The sequence below is a fragment of the Kwoniella newhampshirensis genome, chromosome 3 (genome assembly GCF_039105145.1).
Source record: "Kwoniella newhampshirensis strain CBS 13917 chromosome 3, whole genome shotgun sequence".
Lineage (NCBI taxonomy): Eukaryota > Fungi > Basidiomycota > Tremellomycetes > Tremellales > Cryptococcaceae > Kwoniella > Kwoniella newhampshirensis.
Window position 1 is genome coordinate 61,236 of NC_089957.1, and position 26,648 is coordinate 87,883.

The window sequence follows — 26,648 nt, forward strand, 5'->3', positions numbered from 1 at the left end:
CCTTTTTGACAACTGAAAGTTCATTAAAGGACCCCTGGTAGTCTGCGTTCCTCACCCCCGCCATGCTGGCTCAGTCCGTTCTTCCATCTTTTTTCTACAACGTCTTTCAACAAGCTCGAGGATATCTTCTCAGAGGTCCACACACACGCACGCGTAGCTGAGACTAAAGGAAATATGTGTAGTGGGGATTGGCATCGCCCAACTCTGGTTGGTCAGGTGCACCAGCAGCGACGAGCTCTCGTTTCTTAGCGTTCCGGGTCTTGGCGATGTACCACTACAAACATGACGTGTCAGTGTGTGGTCTCTGGTCTCTGAGTTGCCAGTGGTAGCGGTGACTTACAAGAGCAAAAGTGAGAATGATGGACATCGCCGTCATGGCTGTACAGGAGAAAGTTGCCATCAGACGGGAACTCTCTCTTAGTTCAGGTTGATCAAACTTACCAATGTCATAGTAAAGACCCTTCTTGTATCGCGGAGCACTCTGTTGGGTGAAGATGAAACCAACACAAGCACCAGAGGAGTCTGGGGGAAAGGGAAGAATTAATCAATACCAAAGTAATGTGAATCTTGTCCAGTGGGTGGTACTCACTTCCGATGAATTGGATGAAACCCATTGCGAAAGCTCGTCGATAATGACCAGAAATATTATCGGCCGCCCAGAGCACGTTCAACGACGAGGTAGTGTACAAGGCGATACTGGTGACGAACACACCGGCATATCTTACTCCTACTTCAGGAGCTGCCAAGATCATGATATATCCTATCAATCCGATGCACAGCGATCCGCCAATGAACGGCGCTCGGACTTTGTATTTGTCAGAGAAGTGTCCGCAAAGAGCGAATGAGACGGCGGCGATGGCGTAAACTGGGACTGTCAAGAGTTGGGCATCGACCGTGGAGGTGAAACCGAGGCCGGCAATCAGAGAGGGCATGAAAGTGGCTGTGAGGTCGGCAAGTAAGCTGGACAGTCCAATCCCAGATCCAGTGATTGAATGTATGAGACTTACTGAGGGAGTATAGCGTCGAGTCGATACCAAAGTGGCTGACTGCTCTGTTATGAGAATGCAGCGTGTAAGCTTTTGAAAGAGCTTAAAGAAGGAGACTTGTGACCACTCACGCGATCCACAACCTGACATCCTTTAGGATCGACACGATGGCAGCCCATGAGAACTCCTCGTCCTCGTTGTAGATCCTTCGGTTTCGCTCCTTACGAGCTTTCATGAGAGCCCTTTCTTCCGGTGTGAGCCATTTAGCTTCGGTCACCTCGTTGGGGATGCGCCACCATGCGATGGGGACAAGACATGCGGACATCAGACCCTCAACGAGGTATCTGGGTATCGCAAGACAGCAAGGTTAGTCTGTGCTAATGAGCAACGTGTCTAGCCAACTCACAGCCATTGCCATCCTGCTAATTTGCCGTGGATGTGAGACAAGCCGTAGGCCAATAGACCACCTGGTAGACATCCCACTCAGCTTAGTACCATACGAGCTGTTCGATATGATTTGAGGAATGGGGACTCACCGAAACCACTAGAAATGGCAGAGAAGGTGAAGACGACAGTCTGTCTCGAGACATATTCGTCTCGATTATAGGTCATGGTGAGATACAATGTCGAACAAGGGATCACACCAGCTTCGAAAGCGCCGAGCAAGACTCGACATGCGACGAGCTGATCAAAGTTCTTGACGAAAGCTGTCCCGATGGTGATTGCGGACCAACAGATGGTGGAGGCGGTCACTGCATATCAGACTCAGTCAGTACGGCATTCTCATGGTGCATGGATGTACGGTGATCGTACGTACGGAGATAACGAGGTGTGATGATCTTCAGTAAAGTGGTCCCTGAGGACGCAAAGGAGTTGTGAGCTTGCTTGTGACCATAACCCTCCACGAAGCAATGAAGGACACTGACAAATTGGCTCGAAGACTACATAAGTAGCATACACCACCGAAGTGGCCGCTCCGAACTGATTGCCCACCAATCCCAGATCGTGTGTGAAGGTGGTCAGTCTCTGTACGATCACCTCATCTATCAATGACATCCAGGTTTGCTTTTCTCACATCGGGGACGTACTGCGTTACCGATATTGGCTCGGTCTGTGAACGTTCAGTCAGTTCTTGAACACAAAGTGAGGCAAGAACAAGGGCGACATACCAAGGAAAGACATCATGTAGAGCGCCTATTACCATATCAGATGTCTGACGTCAGTACAGTCGTGGGCCAAAACACTGCCAAGTGGAGTCTCTACCTACTCCAAAAATACTGATCAAGTTCCAATCGATCTTGCGCAGCACCTTACGCTCTGCGACATGATCGATCTCTTCCCCGTGGGCGACATCGTTGACATCGACGACAACGATATCTTTTTCGTCTGTCATCTTTTCCGGAGAGCTGGACATGGTTTCAGTCTATTGACGCAATCTATTAGAGAGCGTGAGCGAGACCACTATGATCGTCCTTTGAATGTGATGGTTTGTAGGAGGGGGGATGCAGACTCACATCACCACCTTCTTTGATATATAAAGTATCCGATACGTCCATGACTCGCCGACGTAGTTTTATACAGGACACCGGGCTACTGATAAGGCGGTCTATTTTCTTCTCATGCTCTCTCGTCTTCCCGTCAATGGGGTCTCGGGTCAAGCAAACCCCCTCTTTCATACATGCTGTATCCAAAGCAATGATCGATATGACTCGCACCGTCGCCGTACGCCATCTATCAGGAACAATTAAGCACTTTACGAATCGAACTAAAACCATTTGAATAGATAGACACCCTGAGATGGAAGGGCATCGATACGATCCAGAGAACCCGGTAACTTATCTAAACAAGAACAGGGAGAAGAAACGTTGGAGGACATCTCCGATATCCATCCAGGAGGAAGGAGTTAGCCGTGATTACAACCCTCTTTCTTGCTCTTTCCAGAGATCCCGACAACCATGAATCAGAGTATACATTATCATTGAATTCATTCGTCTTCCATAGTCGGTGAAAGGAAGCCAGTCACTATCCATCCCGTCGGGTTCTCAGAAGGAACGTCATGGATGAGTCAGTAGCGACCACTATCCGTGACGGTCAAAGACCGATCAAGCGGAAGAAGACCGCGAGGGCTTGTGATCATTGTCGCGCACATCGGATAAGGTGAGTTTCATGTCAAGCATAGAGCACGACCTTGTGTGGACACTGATCGATGTCGTATTGGAACTGTGTGCAGATGCGAGTATGTCACATTGGACGGGGAATGCAAGCATTGCATCGAATATGGATTTGAGTGTATCAAGATTGCACCTGCTCCACCGGTAAATCCATCTCTCTACCTCCTGACAATTTGAGACTGCATTATTCTTACCACAATACATGTCTTCGGTATGACAGGACAAGAGACGAATGTCGACCTTGCCAGGCGGTATCAATGAAGGTGTAGAAGAATCACAAGGTCTCGAACCGGGGTATCTGGGCGCGACGAGTGTCACTCAGCTGGTTTATACAGCATGTTCGTCGAGTCATCCGATCATCAAGAGAAAGCTAGAAAAGCTGGACACCCAATATGATCATTATTGGGACTCGTTGGACCGTTTGGATGGGCTGGGTCTACTGGTCGGCAGGGACGATAGCTTGCCATCAGCCTCTACCACGTCGACGTCGACGAAACGCGGTGAAACGAGATATTCGAGGTTCAGTCATCTACAATCACGCTTGTCAATGGAGTTGGGCTCGGAGACAGTCATGGATTCGCGTGAGTGAAATTGGAAGGATAGAATGTTCTGGCGAGGTATAAGCTGATATTGATAATGTGATGCCGCAGTCTACGACACCTGTCTCCAGCGAGTCATAACACTATTTCCAGTGGTCTCGGCTACCGAAAGGTACGTCCTACGACATCCATATCGTCATTGATCATCATGCGATCTCGAATGCTCACGAAGACCTCTCCCTCTTCCAGCGCTTTCATCACCGACAAACCACCCGATATCTGGTGGCAACGCTTCTCCGTTTGGCATGCCAATTCAACACCTCCCAGTCCACTTCCACCCGTCGTCCGTCTGATACATTGCACTTTAGCCTCCCTGTCTCGAGATGTTCCGTCCACCATTCGCCGGTCTCTGCTCTCGGCGCTTCATGAATACCTAGAAGGCGGACAGATCGCTGCGGTCAGCAAGCTATCGAGCCTCCCCCATGCACAGGTGTTGTTGTTGTTGAGTATGAATATGGAACTGCATTCCAACGAGGGGTCATCGGCTATCAGTATGACGTGGCAAAGAGCAGGAGTAGGAATAAGAATGGCCACTGAGCTTGTAAGTCTGTCTTGTCCAGATGGACATATTTACGAGCTCAATCATGGTGAGATAGGCCTTGCATCGGAATGTGTCTTCCAATGTAGTACCCATCGCTCAGCTCCATCGACGCTGGCGGGTCTGGGGAGGCTGCATCATCACCGACAGATGGTGAGTTGCCATGACGCAATCGTTGTCACAGTCTGATGAATAGAGAAAACTGTTTCAGGTTGGCGCTCCGATTAGGTCAAGTCATGTCGATCAACCTAGACGATTGCGATACCCCACTGCCGTTCACATATCCGGACCATTATGCTGATGAGGAACATTCTGAGGGACCGCCATGCTTTGGGTTCTTCCACGAGCTCACGAAGCTGAGTATCCTTCTGGGTCGTATACGTGAGTAATTATGTCTTTCTGCCATGCATCACAGCGCAAACTCAGTGTTATTTGATCCGTCGTAGATTGGTCTCGCTGATGACTTTCCCTATCAGTACGCTTGACCAGCACGCCCTCGGGTTTGGATCGTGCAGACGACTTGAACTTTTACCGTCTTCAACGGGATGTGGATAGCTGGTATAGGGAACTACCGACAACTTGGGCTTACAGCACGAGAATCGAGATGCCTCAAGCAGATCCGATGTTCAACTTGCTCTCTGTGGCAACGGAGGTGAGCAGTTCCTTTCTGCGACCCAGCCTTGGGTACCCGATGCGCAAATTGGTCCGCACAAAGTCTGACCCTTTGATAAACAGTTCACCTTCTTGCGAGCCTTCATGTGGCCGTCTCGACCGATTCCCAACCATATCTCTTTCCGTCCAGACAGCTCTCGTTGGCCAGACCTCGTAAGGAAATCTCAACAAGCGATAGACTGGCTCGTCACCTCCATGGGTCAATTCTACCTTGATATATGGGCGATCACCATCTATCCTCTCGGTGAGTGTGATACAGTTACTCGTTACTCCGTGTACATCACGACAGATGATGATTGATCTAATCATGTGATTTCAGTGTGTTGCGCCCTGGTTCAACTGCGAGCGTATCAGAAATCGAGTGACCCCATCGCCCTTGTCTATCTGGACAGCGCCTATCAGATAGTGCATGATTGGGCAACTCCAAAAGCGGACGAGGCCGGACGTGCTCGACCGTACAGACAGAAGGTGGCAGATATGGTGGCGGTGCTTCGGGAAGTGGCGGTCAGTGGGAACAAGGTGACGCCGAAGGCGCCTACTGTGGAAGAGGCTTTGGCGAGTGGGTTGATGAATTATTGATGGGGAGCGAGGGCGGGAACATGGACCCCTTGTCCCCACCGCCCTTCCTCGCTGTAGGCTCGCAAAGTCATGCGATGTTGTACATTGATGCAAGTGACGTCTTGTATACTGTCAAGGTGTTCATCGCTCGAAGCTGCGAGGTAAAGGTTTAATCGCGTTGAGCACTCTTGCATCATTAGTGCAAGGCCCTGGATACCTCAGATAGGGGAACGTAGCTTTTTTTTTTTTTCTACAGAAGGAAGAATATTCAGCCCGACCCTCGCGTCAATTTCAACGATGATGCAGCCCACACATATCGAAGAAGACGTGAGGGGTGTCACACGGACACCAACAGTGGTGCCTCCTTTGCCTTTACAGGTGACGACGTGTATGCAGCCCTCAAAGGAAAAATGAGCCCAAAGGTTTCGGAGTACCCCCTACTGAGTCATCGTCGTCATTGTCGTGGAAGCTTGGCTGGACTGACCTCGCAAGCTCAACTTTGAGTGTCGTCGATCTTCTCACGCCCCCTCATCTCTGTTCGAGTCATGTCATAGTATTGTACAAAGCCTTCTCCAGCGTACGCCCACTGTCTTGAGAATTGTGAGTCCTTCTCCGAGGAGACTCGGAGAACCCAATCGAGCGCTGGGATTCGAAAAAGGACAAGAAGCTCAGTAATTCACCGTTTTTGTCTTCTCCTCCACAGTAAGTTACGATAAGTTGAATAATCAGTCAGGTAGACGTTGACGTCTTCCTGTCCAGTGAGCAAACGAAATCAGACCTATCTTCTTCGAAAAGCAGGAATTCAGAAAAGCTAAATCCACTACGACTGCAACAGACGTCCAACAACAATCAAGATACATACACAAGAACACTCGCACAGATCACACAACACCATGCCTCACTCTGTCTCCAGAGACATCATTTCATTGCGCCACTCGGACGACCCGACCACATCGCCTACTACGGTCACGTCGTCGCATGACTACAGCTCCTCAATCGGAACCATGACGAACGCAAGTGTCGAACCTCCCAAGTCCCCTAGATCTAACACCTCTTGGCCATACAGTACTGATATCGCCACTGCACAAAGTGACAACCGACTTCGACGTGCATACACCACCGATTGTTCTGGTCCCATCGCCACCAACACCAAAAACAGGACCAAGAAAGGCAAAAGCAGAGGCAAGACACGATCGACGAGAGAGAAGCCCAGGCGATCTCACACTACCGGATCAGTCCTGACCTCGGTCGAAGGAGACTCGTATTGCTCTTTCCCGCAACCTGAGTTCGATCCGGAATTCTACTACCCAGATTCTCTTCACTCGTTGAGGGTGAGTGCTCATACTTTCTCTTGATGATGTTGAGAGTGTCGAAACGATCAATGCGAGGTAACTTATGTTCCGTCCACAGCGCATCGCATGGAATTATGGGATCAATACAAGTAAGTCGTCCTCCAAGGATGGGGAATGATATATGTCTGCATGCAAAGAGAACAGAAGGTGAATCTTGCATTGATTGTCGTAGCGAATCCAGTCTGAGCAGAACGAGATACCTTTCTGTAGGACACATTCCCGACCATCTCTTACGCATGCAGATATGCGAGGACTTCAGATTCTGACCATAACAGAACTCATTTGTACTATATCAACTCATGAACTCATATAACTCCGCTAATAGCTCCTCCGCCTTCTCCTCCGGAATATAATGCCCACAGTTCAATCCTTTTCCCCTCACATCCACTTTACCTTCCTCACAATACTTCCGCCATACACCTGGTACATCGCCGTATTTCGCTATCACCCCATTACTCCCCCACAACACCCTAAATTTCGGTGTGGAGAGCTTTCGTCCGGCCGCTTGGTCAGCGCGATCGTGCTCCAGATCGATAGATGCTGCTGCCCGATAGTCTTCGCATGTCTGCGGTCCAAAGATCGATATGATCAGCATTGTAATGTGCGGTACACGAGTACAGTAGTCGATCTAGTGTGGAACACATCTGGAAGAGAAGACTCACTGCATGCACAGAATCTGGTCGAAAGAAATTCGACTTGTACTCTTCCTTGTCCTCTTCGGACCAATCTACACCTTTATGAGACCATCGGGCCGCCGCGGTCGCCCAGAACTCTTCAGGTCCTGCGAGTATCATCTTTTCCTGCAATCATCACAGAGACATCCCAGATCAATGATATGTTATCTTGCTCTTCTAAGGTCTCGCTTGATGTTGGATCGAAGTACGACATGAATAGTCAACTAGGTATTGTAGCACTCACCGGTCCTGGAGCAGGTTGTATAAGGAAGAACCAATGCCAGTATCCTTTGGCCTATTGATCGTTATGTCAGCATTCACCCTAAGCACTTAAGTAAGAGAAACGGATCGAACTCACAAAGTCCATATTGGTGTTGTCGTACATGAATAACGTCGGTGCGATATCTAGCACCATCAATCTCTTGACCTCATCCGGGTTGTCCAACGCTAATCGATGAGCCACTCGACCGCCACGATCGTGGCCTACTATTGAGAATGTGTCAAAGCCAAAATGTTTCCTGCAAGCAATCAAGTTTCAAATGACAGATGTTAGTGTCATGCTGCAGATTGTTTTTGCTGAAGTGATCTTCGAATAATGTCCACTCACATCACCTGAACTTGGTCCGAAGCCATCTCGCGCTTGGAGTACTCCTCATGACTGTCCGATCCAGGAGGTTTCGAAGATCTCCCATATCCTAGAGCAAGGGGGTGCCGTCAGTCCACAAGGTCCACCTTATGGAGCTCATCTGATCTCGAAAATCGGGCTAGCATACCCCTCAGGTCGGCTGCTACGACAGTGTATCTCTCCGCCAATTGCTTCGCGATCTTGTTCCATATACTGTTGGGTGGAAGGGTTGTATATCTTGTCAGCTGTTGTACATTAGACTTCGAGGTCGAGCGATTCCTCTCCATCAACTCCTGCAAGCTCTGATAGAAATGTACAACGATATCGCCAGATTGACAGGAGGACGGCCAGACACATACTGTGAGGTTTGAGGATAACCGTGTAACAGCAATAACCCTTCCCCCTCCCCTTTCTTCCTACACCAGATATTCAGATCCTTGCTCAGGACTGCGCTGTGAACTTTCACTGTATGATTCGTGAATCCCTCGAACGAAGACATCGTTTTCGTGATTCGGTCCAGTTCGGATTGGATGTAGTTCCGACCGAAGAGAAATACAATACACCTTTAGTGTGATAAAATGATGCGCGCTCTGTGTGTGATCTTGTGCTCTATAGTGGACCAACAGGGAGGGTCTTTTGTACACGTCGTCCTCTGAGAATGGTTGTCAGTATATGTGTGTTAAAGCAAGGCGTAGTGGTGTCATCATAGCAATTTCCGTCATCATAAACAGGGTTGGAGAGAAAGGGGGGCTCCGTGTCGCGTATCTCGCCTTTTTCGCCGAGAAGCGATTGAACGATTACCGGGGTTATGCTGACAATCTCAAGTAGGTGATCATGCGCTCCTAACACCCTCAGGTCATCAATGGAGGCTCACATGAGCTGCAAAAGGTCATCGCTGTGATACCATCGACATCGGTCCTCCTTGAATCAGGCTCATGATCGATCCCCTCTGCCTTCTTCGTGACCACTTATCGGTCTTGTCAACAGCCGCCACAATACCACTGACACTTCGTCCCATTTCTGATATGTCTCTTGGCTTAGCCGTACCGCACACACCACTGGTCAGAGGAGAATGAAAGGAGGAGTTGCGCAAGTGATGATGCGTAGTGATGGAGTTAGGGATTGGGGAACGAGAAGTGGCATAGGAGCCGTTGTGTGGTTGAAAACTTCCTTTGTTGTCTGGGAAGGAGCTGGAGAGACCCCGTCTCCCAGATAGATTGTTACTATCGCCCACCGATTAAGACTGACCATTCACTGCCACTGCAACAGTATACTCATACCCTCGTGCTTGGCTGACATTGCCGCTCATCACTTACAATGACCACCCAGGCCATAACCAAACCACTCACTATAGCAGTGACCGGCTCAGCAGGGCTTGTAGGCTCCCACCTATGTGCCTATCTTCTATCACAGGGACTCACCGTCATCGCGATTGATGTGGTCCCTATTGAGAACCACCTTCACCATGCTCTTGAAAGCAAGTTCCATCCGACCGAGACTGAGAGGTATACTTATAAGGTGGTGAGGACGGAGAAGTATGAGGAGTATAGAGATGCCTGTCGAGGTGCGGAGGGGCTCGTTCATCTTGCGGCCATCTATCATACCGAGAAAAATCCAAAGACCCAGTGGGTGAGTGGGTGGTCTTTAGCGTCGGGAATTTTGGGTCTGTCGATGAGACCTTGGGTTCGCTTTGAGACGAGGTAATGCTGCCGGATGGATGTCGAGTTCGAGGGAAATGGTTGTCGACTGCGGGATCTGTTCTCGGGACAATAGTGATGGCAGGGATAATGCTGACCTTCTGTGATGTTTGGTCTGCACAGGAGATCCACAATGCAAACGTCGCAATGTCTTACAACACGCTGTGTATCGCTGCCGAGCTGGAAATCAACCGGGTGGTCTTGGCATCCAGCGTGAACGCCATCGGAATGAGTAAGTTCAAGTGCAGTCGATATCCCTCGAGACCCCCTTCGTTCGTTCGGTATGATGTATAGTTTGAGACTGTGATACTGACCAACCATCCACCCGAAGTCTACTGCAAGCGACCGACCTTCTACTATCTCCCTTTGGACGAGAAACATCCTTGTCGACCTGAAGATGCGTACTCCCTCTGCAAGTAGTGAGTTGGGGTTGCTTCCTCACGGATTTGTCTCCCTGAAAAGGTAAGACGCTGACCCCGATGCACTTCAAACTATCGTTCCCCTCGTCGTGTTCCAAATACTCGCTCTATCCACACATCTCTGACGATGATGATCTGTCCCTCAACCGATTCCCATTCATAGCATGTGCGAGCTCCAAGCTGACTCTTTCGTGCGTACCCACCCCGCTCTCCGAGTCGCCACTCTCCGATTCCACGGAGTCGTCCCTCCTTCACTCTGTACCCGTGCCTCTCTCCTGGGAACCTTCGACGGAGCCAATCCCAAAGATTTTTGGGGATGGGTCTCTTCTTCTGCCGTCTCTTCGGCTTGTCTGAAAGCCCTGATTGCTCCTACGGATATGTTCCCGGAGGGGAGTCATGAGACCTTTTTCATTGTTGCACGGACCATTTGCAAGCCGAAGAGTAGGACAGAGGATCTGGTCAAGGACACTTATCCGGAGTTGAAAGCGGAGGTGGAAAAGCTGGGGTTGAGGGGGAATGAGGGGTTGTTCGATACGAGTAAAGCGGAGAAAATGCTGGACTGGAAAGATGAGGGGCATTATTGGGAACCGGGAATGGACGACGAAGAGCTGGACAATAATCGGAAGAGCGATTTAACGGTGTGATAAGCTCGAATGTTTGGAGTCTGGTGTGAGCTTCTTGAACACTGTGTCCTCTCTACGAGTGGGACCCCCTGTGTTATGAACATGAACTGCATGATGGTGAATGCTATATACAGAATCCTTCGACGTCTACTGGCTGGGCTTGCCATTTCACGATTTCATACGTATAACTTATGTTGAACGTCCTCATAGCCGCTTCCTTTCCTGGCTCACTCTCTGTCTAACGACTCCAGAATCACTCTTGCTAAATTGCTCACGGTTCCAAGAACCATCCCTTAATCTGTGTCCAGCTTGCGGTGATGAAGCTTGCCGTCCTGGCCGACGCCAACAAATTGCCACCCAGCATCACCCGAGGTACTTCTCATTTTCATGATCATATCTTTGACGTTTTTGAGATGGTCTGCCAGTGCCGGGTCAGGAGTTTTCTGACGTCGACTGCGGTTCTTGCTAGTGGAGGGGCCCGGGTCGCCGTTGTTGTTGCGGGTGCAAGTGACGTTCGGCGTGTCTTCAGGAGTGGCAGGCTTGCTAGATCTTTGAGGGTTGTAGCGATGACCTTCTGGTTTAATCCTGGTGACCGATTCGATTCGAGGGCTCCCTGTCACCATATTGGTCAGTACAAAACAGTCGTACTTGCAAGTGTGGACAATCCAGTACGTACCCAAGGAGCTCTCATCAAACTTGATGGTCAGACCGTTATCAAAGAGACGGTCGAAAGTCTTCAACAGATCTCCCTTAATCTGCTCTTCATTTTCTGCTGTCTTATCTTCCGCCCTCCTCAGAGTTGCCTCTTCTCCATTGTCCACCTCGCCCTGCCTAGCCGCCTCATTGTCCATGTACTCTTCAATAGTACCAAATTTGATTCTGGCATACTTAACACTTGCTTTGACGGATCCGACCACAAGCTGATACATGTCTTCCTGTGTAGGCTCGGCCCTTGGCGATTTTCCGTAACGCCAGAGACTGATCTGTTGATCGTTCATGAACAACCTGATCTTCTCCAGTCCGTATATTTCAATCTCCTTGTGATTGCAATCGTGTGCTTTGGACGAGACGATCTGACGAAGGAATGGGAAGATATCGTGGACCATCACCGGTCCGTCGGTATCGTTCATGCAGCACGGGGCAATACAAGACCGAATGTGGGGTTTATCCAACGAAGTCGGAAGGCTTGGGAAGAAGACGAGCTTGAGCTTGGGGACCGCTGCGAAACTCTGAGAGATACCGTTGACCAAAACAGGACTGTCAGACCATTTCGGAATGGGATTGATACTGTATACCGACGGAAGGAAGTAGGTGACTTGTTCGAGTTTGGAGTTGAAATCGTTTGAGTTGCCGTGCAAAGATTGGAAAGGGATAAATCGGCCGCATTGGGGAGTGAGGTTTCGGAGGACCAACTTTGAGGGAGTGAGCGATCGAAGGAGATTGCAGACCATGTGCGAGCCGTCAGAAGCAGAGGCAGATGCGCAATAGGACAGATGGGCATCGAATTCTCTCCAGGAAGGCGCAATTCGGAGTGTGTGAACATTTGGCATCGTACTCGACAAGTCGGTGGGACATTGCTCGGGCATGTGCAGTCCGATAGTCAGGCATTTGACGTGCGAAAGGGAAGCTTTTTTGCCGAAAGGATTGGATTCGCTGTTGGATTGAGCGGTACCATGGAGAATGCCGTTGAAGGTTGTAGCGTTCAGTTCGATGGAGTGGTAGAGGGTCTGTGCGGCGAGGAAGTGGGTGGTCTTGCTCACTCGGAGACAGTTGACGAGAGCATTGGTGTCAGAGAAAGTGAGTATGAGCTTAAAGATGTGGTCATGTCCTTCGAGACGGGGAGTGGTGGGCTGAGAGTGTGACAATAGACATCAATCAACATCCCCCCTATGATTCAAGACCTCGGTAACCGGCCAAGAGCAAGGATTAAACCCTGCAAACTTACTTTGGTATCGATCTTGCCTGCTTCGATCATTTTCGGTGTGGTTTTGGCCGTGCGAAGCTCAATGAGTCTCCTCCCAAGGCTCCTACGATGTTGAAAGTGGTAGTTCAGAACTGAAAAGCGATGACTGTATATATCCAGTGGCCGTCCATGCCAACGAGTGCCAAGGAGTGCGTGCGTGAGTGTGGGTGTGTCTTTTGAGGTCAGTGCACGGTCCACCAATGCCATGACCGGGTGAGTAGATCGCCGCTTCCCCACCCCCGCATGGTCGACTAGTACACGAGTCATAGCAGAAGTCAGAAAGCAGATGCAGTAGATGACCACTCGACCTGTTGCGCTGAAAGGAAAGGCGGATCCATAAAGCGCAAGCAAATCTCAAGGTTGACGACCGATCGCACTGCATGAGGCGCACACCGACATCAAGATTCCAGCGATCCAGCGAATCGTACACACCGGTAGTCATCGTAGTAGGTAACTTATGTCAAGACCCTCGGTGGCTGTGCGGCATTTTCGGTGATGAATCCACGTGTCTGGCGGATTGTTGGAACCGAAGCCTCCGAAGCCCCCTGCAAAATGATTTGAATATCGAAGATCTATACATATAAGTTGTGATTATGATTAATCATCTCTAATGTGACTACTAGTTAATAGCCAGTAGTCATTAGTAGCAGCGCTATAAACGGACTAAAGAGTTGATACATCCACCGACACATCCCCCGTTCTCGCCCTCGTTCCCCCGTTCTCGAGCAGCATATAGGTTTTCAGACCCTGGATTCCTATGTTCCGGTGATAGGCCTTCCAGGCACCCGAGGCATAAAGCCCAGTCTGTCAGGGGGCCAGAGGTTCTCACCAGAGAAGCGATGAGCAACAGCACGGGGAAGGGGGGTTACATACAAGTTACAGGGCAGAAGCAGACAGACCCACCAGGAGGCAGGTAGAGTGAAAGCGAGTCCAACCGAGTGATCACAGAGCCACGACCGCGGGCCCTCCTCGAGGGAACAGCTATGCCCTTGACCTGACCAGATCAGTAACCGTCAGAACACACAGACAGAGAGACAGGCAAAGACGGGTAGACGGACTACCAGATGGGGATGAGAGAAGGGATCTTGTGTCAATTGCAATAATCTTGACCACCTCGTCGTCTTGATTTTTGCTGCGTCGTTGATCGTAAACACAAACTGGCGAAGCAGAAACTCGGAAACTCCATCTGCTCCATCACGAGACCCCTTGGTATACTTGGTATACCTCCAAACAGCCACTTGCTCGGTCAGCTGCATAGCAAGCGAGCATCACATCACCATCCCTTTCGGTCTGTTCCAATACCGTAGAGACGTACATCCGCGTCGAAATCGAAACCGACCACCGACCACAACCACAATCACACCCATCCAGGTCAGACAAAAGCTTACGTTCGTACAACGACATTGGGTGACGGCATTTTTCTCGACCTGCAGAGTACGTTCACAAACTGGATGCACACATCGCCCGTTCCCCTTTTCAAGAGCACCGCACTGGGCTTTGGCTTTCCGACTCTCTTTTGTCGATCTACAAATCATTCCCCACAAACCGATACCGTATACACAGTCAATCATAATTTCCGACAGAGGCCATCTTCAAATAACGACACCCACAACGGCGGTTCATCCGCTTGTTTGACATTGGCGTGTCTCACGTTCGACTGATAGGACTCGCCCTTATCCTTGGTCGGTCTCAAAGAGGGAAAACCTTTTCTTTGTTAATCTTTCGTCCTTGTCTTCTTATCGCTTTCGACCTAACGCCCACCTATCTATTTTCAACGCTAAACAAGTCACCCTTGGCTGTCCACGATCCGGACGACGAGCGATTTGGTACGGATGGGTCGATTCAAAACGCTCATTTGATCTACATGCACAAAAGGGCGACCCTAGGAACGAGCCCAAACACCCAATCGCCCTTTTCGTCGCCCATCAGCCCTCAACTCGTGTCGCGCTCTCGTCGACACCGTTTCCGACATCATGAGCAAAAGTCAAGATGAGGAGAAACCGCCTGGAAAGGGACAAATAGCGGTGGTGGACTTCGCGATGCAAACCGGTCTACCGACAGGGAAGATCAGCGCGCCTCAGACCAAGGAGGAATGGGATACGTTTATCACACGGTGAGTCACCATCCTCCTTCTCTGGGTACCACAACCTCGGTACAAAGTGAAAGCGACCGTTCCATCCATACTTACATCACCATCCTTTTCCATTCCTGACTCTCTACACTTTGACAAAGACTGATCATTCTGATTCATGCTCGCAGCTATACGTTGGGCGAGTACAATAATTGCTCGTTCGTCGATGAAAACCCATCATCATCCAGTCGTAGACATTCAGCATCGCAAGATATACCCGGAGACTCCTCATCATCTCCCTTTGATGGCGGTCTCCACATTGCCCCACCTCACATCAACAGAGAGATGCTTCACCCTGACCCTTCATTCACCACCCCTCCCCTCAACACCGAATCCGACTCAAGCGGGCCAGAATCCTCTGGATCTCGACCTGAAATCTCGGCGTCCGGCGCAATGAATCAGGATCCAGATATCCCAAACATCGATGACGATGATCTCCCACGAGCATCGACATCCACACAACGTATCACACGAAAGCCAGAGGTGAAGGAAGGGGAAAGTGCGACTCAGCATGGGGCGATGACAAGGGAGAATATGAGACAGCTGGGGCAGGAGCAACAGGACGATCGAGTGAGAGAACGGGAAGGCCAGAAGAGGAGCGTGAAGAGAAGTAAACGGAGAGAGCGGGACTATGCCGAGCTCGCGTCCGCTAGAAGGAGATCACATTCGCCTGAAACTTCTTCGGCAGATGACGCTCCTGCCCCTAAAGCGCCTCCACGAAGGAGAGCTCCTCGTCGTCCTCGATCCAGGGGTAGTTGGGCCAGTCGTCATACAACTTCTCAAAACGGCTCGCTCAAGCGAGGGGGCACAGCTCCATCTCTCGATGCGGCTCTATTTGAGTCCGGTACCAATGATTCGACTTCTGCATCCCAGGTCGAATTGACGTATGATCACGGGGCAGAAAGGGCGCGCGTGAAAGAGTTCTTCGAAGAACATGGATATATGCCTGCACCCCGTCAACCTCCCGAAATCGCACGCCGTAGGCTACGTGTCATCCGCCGACTTGGCTTAGATCATCCCGATAGTTTCTACCGCGAGGAGCTGGACCGATTTACCCGACTCGCCAAATCGTTCTCCAAGTGTCATGCTGCATTCATCAACATCATCACCAAAGATCAACAACTAGCACTTTCCGAGATAGGTCCACCTGGTGTGTGTCGTCCGGAACTCGATCTGTCGCTGTGTTGTCACACGATAATGACCCCTGGGACGGGAGAACAGTGCATGGTTATCAACGACTGTTCGAAAGACTGGCGTTTCAGAAACAGTCCTTTGGTACAGGAAGGACGAGGTCCCATACAATTTTACGCCGGAGCGCCGTTGCGAGTCGGACATGGGAGCAGAATGACAGTCATAGGGAGTCTGTGCGTTATGGATAACAAGCCGAGACAATGGAGTCAAGACAAGACTGCTTTGTTACTGGATTTGGCGGATTGTGTCGTCAGCGAGGTCAGTTATCTGCCTTGGTTGTATATGTCAATGAGCTGTGACTGATCTGTTCACAGCTGGAACTCATCTACAACCAACAAGCCTCTGTTGAGAGTGCCAAGTTGCATCAGAGTAAGTGATATCACCCTTCGTCGGAGTAAGCAAGCACTGGCTGAGCCATATCCAGTCTCTGTCGATTTCCTTCGACGTTCTCTTCAACACAGACCGAACGAGCGTGCAGGTCAGAGTGCGGGGCAAAGAGGGACCACCGGTTCTTCTACCTCATCAACCACTGGAAAACGGAAAGAGGGGGCAGATCACCTTCAGTCAGAAATCACGGTCGACATTTACGACGAAGCTTGTCGAGAAATTCGAATGGCCTTGGACGCCTACGCTGTGGCGGTGGTTGACTTATCTCAATTCCATCTATTCTATCCTGCATACCAGAATTCCTCAACTGGAGGTGGGTCATCAACCCGTGGTGGATCGACAACAGGACCTGCTAGAAGTAATATCACTGGAGGGGCATCAACTCAAGCAGGTGGTGGCTCAACTCTACGACAGGGAAGCACAATGGCTAGTTCCACGATCGGAGGGGATGAAGGGGAGGAGGCGTATTCGAAGCCTAACAATCGGAAGCGGGCTTTACCCACTTATGCGACCACGGACATCATGGCGCCCAGTCGGACCCCACAGGTCCTATATATCCCCTCCAGACGTAGATCTGATCCTAAGACTTCGAAATATGCTAGCCAAGCTGCGCCAGGGGGACAGGAATCGGTGAGTGAAATTGGCGTCCGGTGCCAATGTTGATCTGTAGAGACGTTGCTCACCTACCAATCCGTTCAGCTCGCCGTTCTGGGATACAGTTGTGGCCATGATGGTTTTGCTTTCAATTTGACCAGCTCTCCGGCCGCGAGGAAAATCATCTCAGATTTCATAGCTAGTAATGTCAAGGTTCGATAAGCTATTATTGACTGTAGTGCAATCCAGTAGCTAATATTCCAAATCAGACTCGACGTGTGTGGTATACCCGGGATGACAGCGAAGGAATAGCCCAATCGATTACACATCTCATGCCGCCCGGAACGGAAACGAGTATGGCAATGCCGGTTTTCGGCTTCGATGGACAGGTGGGTCTGTGTTCATTCTCTGTTGCTCGCGCCGGTAGTTGACCAATTGATCACAGGTTTCCTTCGCCGTAGTCGCTTGTTGGACAGATCCTCTATATACTTACCCTGCCGGCGCTCTTCAATTCATCGAAACGATTGCCGGGAGTTTGTTGGCTTCAGGTGCGTTTCACACAGCTTGAACTGCTAAAGATGCTGACTTTCAAATCGTGGAACCAGTGATGAAGGAGCGACTGCATCAAGCAGAAAGGGCTCAGTTGAATTTTGCCGCTGCCGCAAGTCATGAACTTCGTACACCTCTTCATCAAATCAATGCGGCGGCCAGTCTACTTCGCTCAACACTTCACGCTATATTGCAATCACCAACTAGCACTCCTGCCAGTACGCCCTCGGAGGGTGAATCCATATCTTCCGCCGTGGTGATGACAGCCGAAGATAGGCTGGACGCGTTGGCCCAACTGGAGATCATCGAGGCAAATGGTTTGTCACTTGGCAGTATCCTTGAGAATATCATCGATACTCTTGATATTGGTAAGATGGCTTCGAAAATGGAATTTTCAAATTTCAGCTCAACCGACCCGCTCATCCCAGGCTCTGCCAATGCGGCATTACACGACCCGATCTCCAGTACGGAGACTACGGGTGCCCATGGCAAAAAGAATAAAGCGGCCATCATCGATTTCGGCGAAGTCCTTGAAACAGTGGTCAGAGATGCTATCACACTGGAGACCAAGTCCAGAAGAATATCAGGAGCGAAAAGCTTGGATCAGGTCGAGGTCATCGTGGAAGTTCTGCCCAGGAATCGGGGAGGTTGGTTGATCAACAAAGATATGGGTGCTTTATCTAGAGCTTTGAGCAAAATCATTCACAATGCTGTGAAATTCACCGACAAGTGAGTATTTACAGCGAGGAGGCCTTGTAGATCCTTTGCACTAAACTGATATCTATTCCAGGGGTCACGTACACATTACTGTGCAGGACATATCACGAGATGTCGTTTTACCAGCGGGCTACGATAACTCGGTCCGGCTTTCAAATGTTTCCATTGACATCAAAGACTCCGGGCGCGGTAGTGAGTGACCTCGCGCCCAATCTGTTATGACCAAGCCGCTAACGTGGATATGCAGTGTCGAATGAGTTCCTCGAGCGAGAGGTTTTGAAACCTTTTGCCAAAGAGGACGCCTTCACTTCGGGCTCCGGTCTCGGTCTTGGTCTGGCTCAAAGGATGATCGAACTTCTTGGTGGTAAGCTCGCAATAGCTTCAACACTTGGCAAAGGCACCATCGTTCATGTTGAGGTGCCCGTTCATCTCCTCAATCAAGACAACGAATCGGATCAAGATGCTATGCCTACAGACGAATCAGAACAGGAAGAAACTGATGCGGCCAAAGCGGAGGCTGATGCTGGCAAGAGCAGGGGTGCCGGCGGCAGTGGTGGCAACAAAACCGCAGGAAGTGATGGCCGCATGGGTGTCGAATTGGTTCGACGAGATGGCATCTATCTTGCTGGTTGGACTGAAACGAAAGATCCAGGTGTGAAACGGGTCGGCAAATCTTTGACGAGACAGCTCAAACTCCACTTTTGTCGAGTCGTCGCCGAGATTAATTATGCGAGTTTGATTTTGATTCCCGAAGCCGGCATCACAGACACAAGGCTAGCGGACCTGTGTAGGATGGCTCGACCTGGAGTGCAGGTGATCGTATTGCGGAAAGATCGGTCAAGGCAGGCGCATGGTGCCACTACTGGTAACGCCTCCAGTTCTCATGACGAAGTAATTGGATTTACGGTGGGACCTGTGCCACTGGCAAATGATCCGGCACAAGAAGCGATCGTCAACCCGGTCGCCAACTTCTTACGAACTATCCCCATTACTTATCTGTCGAGGCCACTGCGACCAAGTGTCATACGTCAAATCATCCAACCGGTCGAAGCGCCCCCACATGAACCAGAAACATTCGTCTCGGATGTCGTAGGCGGCGAGGAAGCGAGACGAGAACATGCTGCGACAGGTTCGGCTAGGTCAACATCTTTGCATCGAGCCGCTTCGATAGTGTCGTCGAAGGCAACAACCAATTCACAGTCTGTCCCTTCCGTCATGCAAGGACCGGAAACGAGCGAAGACGAGCATGTTGTTCCCAGTCATGCGGGTTCGACGTCAGGAAGTTCGTTCACCAACAGGACATCCCTAAAGACGACTGGTTCCGGTCATGGTCAGACTCCTCCCAGACTCCTGAACCGAGAAGAAAGCAGTATGACAACAGCGACGATGGCAACCTCGAAAACCGATTTCTCGTCCGCGACCCATGGCACGACAGACACCAACTTCACGACCACGTCTAACTCCACCAGCGGCGCGTACGGCGATGCCGATGGAGAGACGTACAATATTTCGGCGAGTTCGGCACAAGATTCAGACAACAGCGAAGTGCAACAGAATCTCGGGCCTCCGTTCCCGGTATCGGAGCTTGAATCGCCTGCGTCTCTGATCTCGGACTTATCGGCATTGCCGAGCGATTCGGCTAGTGGAGGAGAGGATAATGGGGTAGTTCGTGGTAAAGTGATGGGAGGAGTACAGAGCCCTACCACTGAGAGGGCCTTGAGAGATCTGGGTCTGGACGAAGATCGTAACTCCCGCAGCAGGACCAACAGCAGAAACCCCTTGAAGGGTGAGTTTATTGCCTTTCTGTAGGGGAACGAAACACAACGTATATTTGTGGGTTTTCATGCTGATGATGTATGCAGTCCTGGTCGTCGAAGACAACGCTGTGAACCGGAGGATCTTGACGACGATGCTGAAGCGAACTGTGAGTCTTAGCGAGCGAGAAAAACAAGATCATAAAGCTTATCATGTCATATCCCCTGCAGGCATGCGAGTTTGTTGAGGCTGCTGACGGAGTCGAGGCTGTGACTCAATTTACGGCTTTCCGTCCTGATCTGGTTCTATTGGATATCACCATGCCTCGCAAGGACGGCTTCGCAGCGGCCGCCGAGATGCGTGCGTTCGAAGCTGCGTTCGACATTGAGATGACGACTCCTACTGGCGGACCCGGCGACTTGGAGAAGGGTGTAGCCGCTCTGACCTTGGTAGAGAAGAAGCCTGATTCGCCGAACAGACCAACAAGCGCAAAGATGGATCGAGGAGATGGTTCGACGACCATGTCGACGTCGACGAGGAGAAGAGCGAGGATCATCGCTGTCACAGCTATGAGTGCTGAACATCAGAGAAGGAGAGGACTGGTCGAGTGTCAGATCGACAGTTGGCATGTCAAACCGGTCAGTATGAAGGAATTGAGAGGGATAGTGGAAGCGATGAAGAGGGAGAGAGAGGAGGAGGAGGAGATCGCACTGAAAGATGGGGAATAGGGTCCACCGTGGTGGCGGGGTCAAACGATGGCTTAGAACCATTTTTACACGGGTGGAGGAGATATGTACTTCGGTGGAAGGAAGGAAGGATGGAAGGAATGGTCGTACAATAGTAGATAGACTTTGGGCTTTTTCGGGACATCTTCTTTCATCATAATCTCACTTGTTTTTTGTCTTGTCTGTTCGGATTTCCGCATAAACACATACAATAGTAGTCAAGAGCATTCATACACGATTCATGTAAGTACTATAGTCATTATTCATACAGGTTTCATACATGGGTAGGGAGTTATGGTAGAGTGATTGCGATGTGATGCAATGGCCGTTTGGTCCTATTGCTTCTTAGCGTCTTTAAGTACAAGATTCAACCGTGAGAAGGATTGTATAAACTACTTATCCCTCTGCCACCTTCATCCCTACTCTATCACTGCTCAACTGCTGATGGATCTGTCTCGAAAGATATCCAAGTTCGACATCCTGCCTCTCACTCGCCCACTCGCTTGCTCACTTGCTCACCCGCTCACTTGCTCACGCAGAACTACTCAGTGACCCTCTACTTGCTCTTGCCTTGCGAATTCCGCCGCTGCACCCACTTGTACCCCCCGTAATCCTTCTTCTTGCTTCTCGATCCACTCGGCCCTCCAGGCTATACGTTGGCTGCAAGAGGTGACGAAGAGGAGGAAGATCAGGAGATATACTATACGTCTGATCGAACCTCTGTTCCGTGGTGGACGGGGTGTCATGGTTTCGAGAGACTTACCTCTCGATTGAAGATTGGTGTGAAAATCGTGACGAGTCGTGTATCCTCGCTGGGGCTGTCTTGATTGATGTAAGACGAGCATCGTGTCCATCATCGTCATTGTCGTTCTTGTTCAGGAGTGATGATGTCGAGGGAAGATCGACATGATCATGGTTCGTGGTCGAAGCACTGTGATTGTGATTGTGATTGTGATTGTGGTTGAGGTTGAGTGCCAAGTTATCGTGAATTCGAACCAAGGTCTTCGTCCCTCTTGAAGGGTTCTCGTCCATGTCGATTCAAGTACTCAGAATTGTTCCGACGAATCTGTCAGAATCCATCATCATCATCATCATCATCATCATCATCATCATCCTCATTTGAACTTTCGTAAACGTCTGTCTCTATCACATCAACAGCGATGAAACACTGTCAGTCATGTGTCTCTCGTCGGTCAGTCGGTCACAATGCCGCCTTTCGCATCATTGTGTACTATTTCGGGTTGGACGGCCAGGGCACACAAGGGTGGTACGGGGTCCATTTTGCTACAGCTTTTGCTTTGTCTGACCGCGCACTGCAAAACAAAGGAAGATGCCGAGGATAAGAACAATGTGATGTGTACTCACCCACTCCTCGAAGAAGGAGAACAAGATCAAGCTGGGATCGGATCGAAAGGAAAGAAAGAAAGACAGAACGTCAGGTCGGATGCTTTTTCGACCTGCGTTCTGATAGCTGTCTCATGTCATCACTTCTGTCCAACCTTCGCCACTCGTCCTTTGTGTCGAGTCGCACAATCACGCAGTCTGTCGTATGAGTACCACAGGTCATCGTTGGTCATCTCACGTCTTCTATTGCCGTGTGACATATCCGTACCTTTCGCCTGACTCGCTTTCGATCAGCCTTCCTCGATCTCCCACCCTCCTCTTCTACCCTCGATAGCTGTCCCTTCGGTACGTTCACTATACATTATTAGAATGTAAGACCCAGTGGCACAGTGCGAGTGCAATGCATTGATGGACTGAATATTGCTACACTCCACAATAAGATCCACTACATTCTCGCTGTTGCTGAACCGAACCATGCCTAACCATGTTATATGCCATTATGATCCTCATGTCCCTTGATTCCTCTATCGGTCTCCCCTCAATACCATTCCATCCTTCATATCTTCTCCATCTACCCCACGTATCATATCCCCGCTCCAAGACTCTTTCTAGCTTGTCTGCCTCTCTCCCTTGCCCGTCTAGCTGCTCTAACCAGGTTGTTCAGAGCGTTCTTCAGCTTGTCCGCTGACCTGTCCGTCAGATGTCTGTATTGTCCAAAGAGACAGATCAGCTTTGACCTTGACTTAATACCTTCACCCGGCAATACACTCACGCATGCACATCCTGCAAGAATGCCTGCTTCTCGCTCACGGGAACGGCATGTCCTGGGAATCCTTGTACTGCTTCTGCCACCCATCCCTCCACCACATCCGGCGGAAGAGTTGCTGCCGTTGTCTGAAGGATCTCCTGTACTTGGTCCAGAGCATCCTCTGGGAAGCCTTGTACGACACCACCAATTATGAGGACTAGTATCACCTTGCCGTATTGCGCGAAGATGGGTTGAAGTTGGTTGTGATGCTGAGGTTGTACAAGGTGCTTGGACAGCATCGCTAGTGTGTCAATCGAGATGAGAATCGTTTCGGGGGCTGGACAAGTAAGAGCAGCGAGGGTGTGAGATACGGCAAGGTGTAGGAGCGATGACGACAAGGTGAGATCAGGTATACTGTTGAGATAGGCCATGACGAGGTGCACGTAGTCGTCCATGACTAAAGTTGCAAACCAGCTCAGCTAACATCTTCACCTTTACGATATCCGCTCACCATCCGGTATCTCAAGCGCCACCTTGTTTTGCAACAGCTTGGCCATAGCTGTGGTGACGCTTTCAAACGAAGTGAGGAGGAGTCGACCGAGAGTCTCGCCTCCTACATTTCTAGCCGCATCTCCAAACTTGGACGTCACCTTTCCAGTTATCCATAAGTAGCTCGCGTAACCAGTCTGATCAAAAGCGAGGGCCATTCTTTCCAGTACGGGTTGGACTACAGGCTCTAACGCTGCATTGGGAAAGAATGTTAAGCCCCTACGTAGAACAGATCCTACTCGCTCGGAGATGTAATATAACTTGGCGTATCGCTCGAGGAGAGTGTCAATGATGGAATACACGGCCGAGCAGGTGGCAAAACAAGATTGTGGCACTGGGTCAAGGGTGCGGATGACACTCAAATAAGCGTCGATCTGTTCCAGACTATCCGCGACTTTCTGAAGCTCAGGCTTCGCCGCCTCATTGCCAGCGGTAGCGACTGTTTGTATCCGTTGGATCAGTGGCTCACAGAATTGTTGAAGTGCTTGAGCAGCAGCATCCGCCGGCATAGACGAGATGACGTGGCCGATAGCCTCGCAGACATCCACCATGTCGGCTTGATCCAGCTTGTCGCCGACGGAGGAGACGAAGGTGTGTAGTTGTGGTAAGAAAGGCACGAGGTGTTGATTGCAATCCTGACACATGAACTTCATCGCCTGTGCAGCGGCAGCGGATACCTCATCCTCTGCCATGTCGAAGCCCGATGAGATATATTGGAGTTGAAATGCGAGGTTCTGAGGGTGTCTGTCGATCCATTGTGTGTAACGAGAAATGACCAGTATCGCGGCGTATCGAATTCGAGGATGATGAGGAAGTTTTGGCAACATGTCCATAATATGTGGTAAGACCTCGTCGTCGTCAGGATCCACTTCTGCGCCCATCGATCGCATTGAGAACAGAGGGGCTTCGATCTCCTGCCACGATGGTGAGCCTTTGCTCATTGCGCTGACGATAAGGTCGTAGGACCGTCTGAGACAAATGGATGCACCAAGAACTTGGCAACAGTCCTTGAGGGTGTCACCCATTCTATGTCTGAAGGTTCTGAACTCGTCCCTCTCCTGTGCTGTTTGATGATTGTCGTCGCCTGGGAAGTGAAGGTGACCTATTATGACGGTTTGAAGGTTGGCGTAGAGGTCGAGGAAGGGTTGGAAGAAAGGATCTGTAGGTTGGCGACCGAGAGTCAGAGCGAGCGTGTACCAGAAGTAGAAGGTAATGGGAACGATTTCGAGGTCGGGGTAGGCGGCACATGCGGCGATAGCTTCCACCAGTGGAAGAAGATCTTGAGGATGTCGTACGATGAGATCCTTATAGCACTCTCCGGCCTCACAAAGAATTCGGCAATAGCCTCGTATCCGGTCGGGGTCCTCCTTGTGCTCTTCCAATTGCGGCCTTAAAGCGACAACACGCGGTACGATCTGCTGGACCACCTCCACGTTGTCTTCCACCTCCTGAGTTTCGTGTATCAGGTCGCACAAAACGTCGACAGCGGCGTCGAAGAGCTGATCCGATGACAAAGCTTCGAAAGCGGCGTTGAATAGCGGCGTTTGAGCGACTTGTCCGGCCATGACTTCTCCAGCTTTCAACCAACTCTGCAGTGTCTCGAAGACGGATATTTGTATTTGCGTCGTGATGCCTTGGAAGGGTTAGAATAATCATTCTATCGCACGGAGCCAAGGTCACTCACCTGTTGCTTGGATATACATGGTCAATACACCAATAACCTGCTCTGCTGATCCGCTAACGAGCTGATTTAACATTGCTCGGGCCTCGTCGTTCTGAGAGGGTCGTCAGAAGATATGTAGAGCGGACTGATTGGAACAGCTCACCGAAAGTGGTATTCTGGGGTTTCCAGCTTCCTCGGGCAGCGTCTTCAGGAAACCCAACAAGATTGTCACAGTCGATGAATCCTTTCCGAACCGCTCGATCATCCCTGCCACGACATCGGTCCATTCTGGCATTTGCAGAGCCAGGTCCGACAGGGCCAGACACAGCTGGACAAGAACGGCTTTGGAGCCTGAAGGAGCGTTGGGCTGACATAGTGGTGATAAGGAAGCGATGAGGGAGTCACGCAACGGTGGTAATTGTTCTCGTGGTAGTTGAGCGAGGTCGTACAGTATCTGAAAGAAGGGAATATATCAGCTCAATGCTGATCTATAGGCGGGAGGCGACAACATCGACGATAGGGATATGTTCGGGGTCACGAGAAGTATGGAGACTTCCGTTCTGCCAGACCGACATGTAAAAGACGGAACCCACCTTTGCTCTCAGTGTTTGAGCTGAAAAGAGTCGGCCTTCTAACGGTGCTTCTGGACTTGTCAACAATAAATGACAAGTTTGCCATGCCTCGACCTGAAATATTCCAGCGGTCGTCAATGATCGTCAGACTCAGGGAGAAATGCAAGATGAGGATGAGAGCCGACTCACACTATGCTGGAACTCCTCTAACCAATCGTTCGCTCTCTTCTTGCTATCTCCATCCGGGTTGTGATACAGCGTCTGAAGAGCTTGTAAGACCGAGGAGGTAGCTTGATCTTGTGATGATGTCGACATGCGGGGGAATCAATTTGGAATGGAGAGCGATGACAGGAGCGTATGGCGGAGGGATGGGACGATGAGGCGATGGGGGAATCTGCTGAGCCCAGTCACTCGAGGTTACTTGATGAATGTGTCTGATTGACTCTAAGATGTTGCTGTCAATCGTTCCCCCTGCAGCTGAAACGAAAGAAAAGCAATCAAGCGTGTCATCTCTCACCGAGACAGGTTCCACGTGGCGGGAAATATCGGAGTTGTCTTCGTGATCGTGGCCGTGGCTTGCATTGATGAAGGCTGTGGCACCGGCGTGAACCGTGGCAGTGTAGCGTCGTCCTGTACTTCCTTTGTTGCGCTGCCATGTGAAGTTCGAGACCATAACTCATCATAGGTCCAATCGACTCCTGTCCGTTACTATGATCAATGCAGTCTCACTCGAAGGGGGATCTCCGCCAATCTGCCTGGCAGGAGAGATCCCAACGACTCATCAACCCCGGTGACATGAATGGAGTCATCAAAGGACGAACGGAGACGCCAGTGTTGATTGCTCAC

The 26,648-nt window shown here is 50.4% G+C and overlaps 7 protein-coding genes across 7 annotated transcripts; 3 read left to right on the forward strand and 4 right to left on the reverse strand.

Moving 5' to 3' along the window:
* Positions 1 to 163: 163 nt before the first annotated feature.
* On the reverse strand, positions 164 to 2,400 carry IAR55_001378 (uncharacterized protein; the record flags this gene model as incomplete). Its single annotated transcript, XM_066944505.1, has 13 exons — positions 164 to 274; positions 341 to 378; positions 442 to 522; positions 590 to 940; positions 1,008 to 1,051; positions 1,118 to 1,330; positions 1,393 to 1,453; positions 1,523 to 1,738; positions 1,804 to 1,842; positions 1,913 to 2,012; positions 2,075 to 2,097; positions 2,156 to 2,180; positions 2,254 to 2,400. 13 exons carry the CDS (start codon positions 2,398 to 2,400, stop codon positions 164 to 166), a joined length of 1,449 nt encoding a protein of 482 aa, XP_066804428.1.
* A 642-nt stretch (positions 2,401 to 3,042) lies between these two features.
* Positions 3,043 to 5,545, forward strand: IAR55_001379 (uncharacterized protein; the record flags this gene model as incomplete). The annotated part of the gene is made up of 10 exons (XM_066944506.1): positions 3,043 to 3,143; positions 3,217 to 3,301; positions 3,378 to 3,738; positions 3,808 to 3,868; positions 3,946 to 4,297; positions 4,353 to 4,447; positions 4,506 to 4,675; positions 4,771 to 4,946; positions 5,030 to 5,210; positions 5,286 to 5,545. 10 exons carry the CDS (start codon positions 3,043 to 3,045, stop codon positions 5,543 to 5,545), a joined length of 1,842 nt encoding a protein of 613 aa, XP_066804429.1.
* Positions 5,546 to 7,168: 1,623 nt separating this feature from the next.
* Positions 7,169 to 8,674, reverse strand: IAR55_001380 (uncharacterized protein; the record flags this gene model as incomplete). Its single annotated transcript, XM_066944507.1, has 7 exons — positions 7,169 to 7,441; positions 7,539 to 7,676; positions 7,795 to 7,845; positions 7,909 to 8,068; positions 8,158 to 8,245; positions 8,324 to 8,388; positions 8,535 to 8,674. 7 exons carry the CDS (start codon positions 8,672 to 8,674, stop codon positions 7,169 to 7,171), a joined length of 915 nt encoding a protein of 304 aa, XP_066804430.1.
* An 818-nt stretch (positions 8,675 to 9,492) lies between these two features.
* Positions 9,493 to 10,935, forward strand: IAR55_001381 (uncharacterized protein; the record flags this gene model as incomplete). Its single annotated transcript, XM_066944508.1, has 4 exons — positions 9,493 to 9,804; positions 9,996 to 10,104; positions 10,204 to 10,291; positions 10,455 to 10,935. 4 exons carry the CDS (start codon positions 9,493 to 9,495, stop codon positions 10,933 to 10,935), a joined length of 990 nt encoding a protein of 329 aa, XP_066804431.1.
* Positions 10,936 to 11,207: 272 nt separating this feature from the next.
* On the reverse strand, positions 11,208 to 12,889 carry IAR55_001382 (uncharacterized protein; the record flags this gene model as incomplete). Its single annotated transcript, XM_066944509.1, has 3 exons — positions 11,208 to 11,527; positions 11,591 to 12,764; positions 12,860 to 12,889. 3 exons carry the CDS (start codon positions 12,887 to 12,889, stop codon positions 11,208 to 11,210), a joined length of 1,524 nt encoding a protein of 507 aa, XP_066804432.1.
* A 1,961-nt stretch (positions 12,890 to 14,850) lies between these two features.
* IAR55_001383 (uncharacterized protein) lies at positions 14,851 to 20,929 on the forward strand (the record flags this gene model as incomplete). Its single annotated transcript, XM_066944510.1, has 12 exons — positions 14,851 to 14,990; positions 15,137 to 16,457; positions 16,514 to 16,568; positions 16,624 to 17,216; positions 17,286 to 17,393; positions 17,450 to 17,569; positions 17,626 to 17,728; positions 17,786 to 18,458; positions 18,520 to 18,638; positions 18,694 to 20,232; positions 20,309 to 20,370; positions 20,432 to 20,929. 12 exons carry the CDS (start codon positions 14,851 to 14,853, stop codon positions 20,927 to 20,929), a joined length of 5,331 nt encoding a protein of 1,776 aa, XP_066804433.1.
* A 1,924-nt stretch (positions 20,930 to 22,853) lies between these two features.
* Positions 22,854 to 26,117, reverse strand: IAR55_001384 (uncharacterized protein; the record flags this gene model as incomplete). The annotated part of the gene is made up of 7 exons (XM_066944511.1): positions 22,854 to 22,974; positions 23,043 to 23,475; positions 23,530 to 25,200; positions 25,252 to 25,342; positions 25,394 to 25,684; positions 25,824 to 25,916; positions 25,992 to 26,117. 7 exons carry the CDS (start codon positions 26,115 to 26,117, stop codon positions 22,854 to 22,856), a joined length of 2,826 nt encoding a protein of 941 aa, XP_066804434.1.
* Between the last annotated feature and the right edge of the window lie 531 nt (positions 26,118 to 26,648).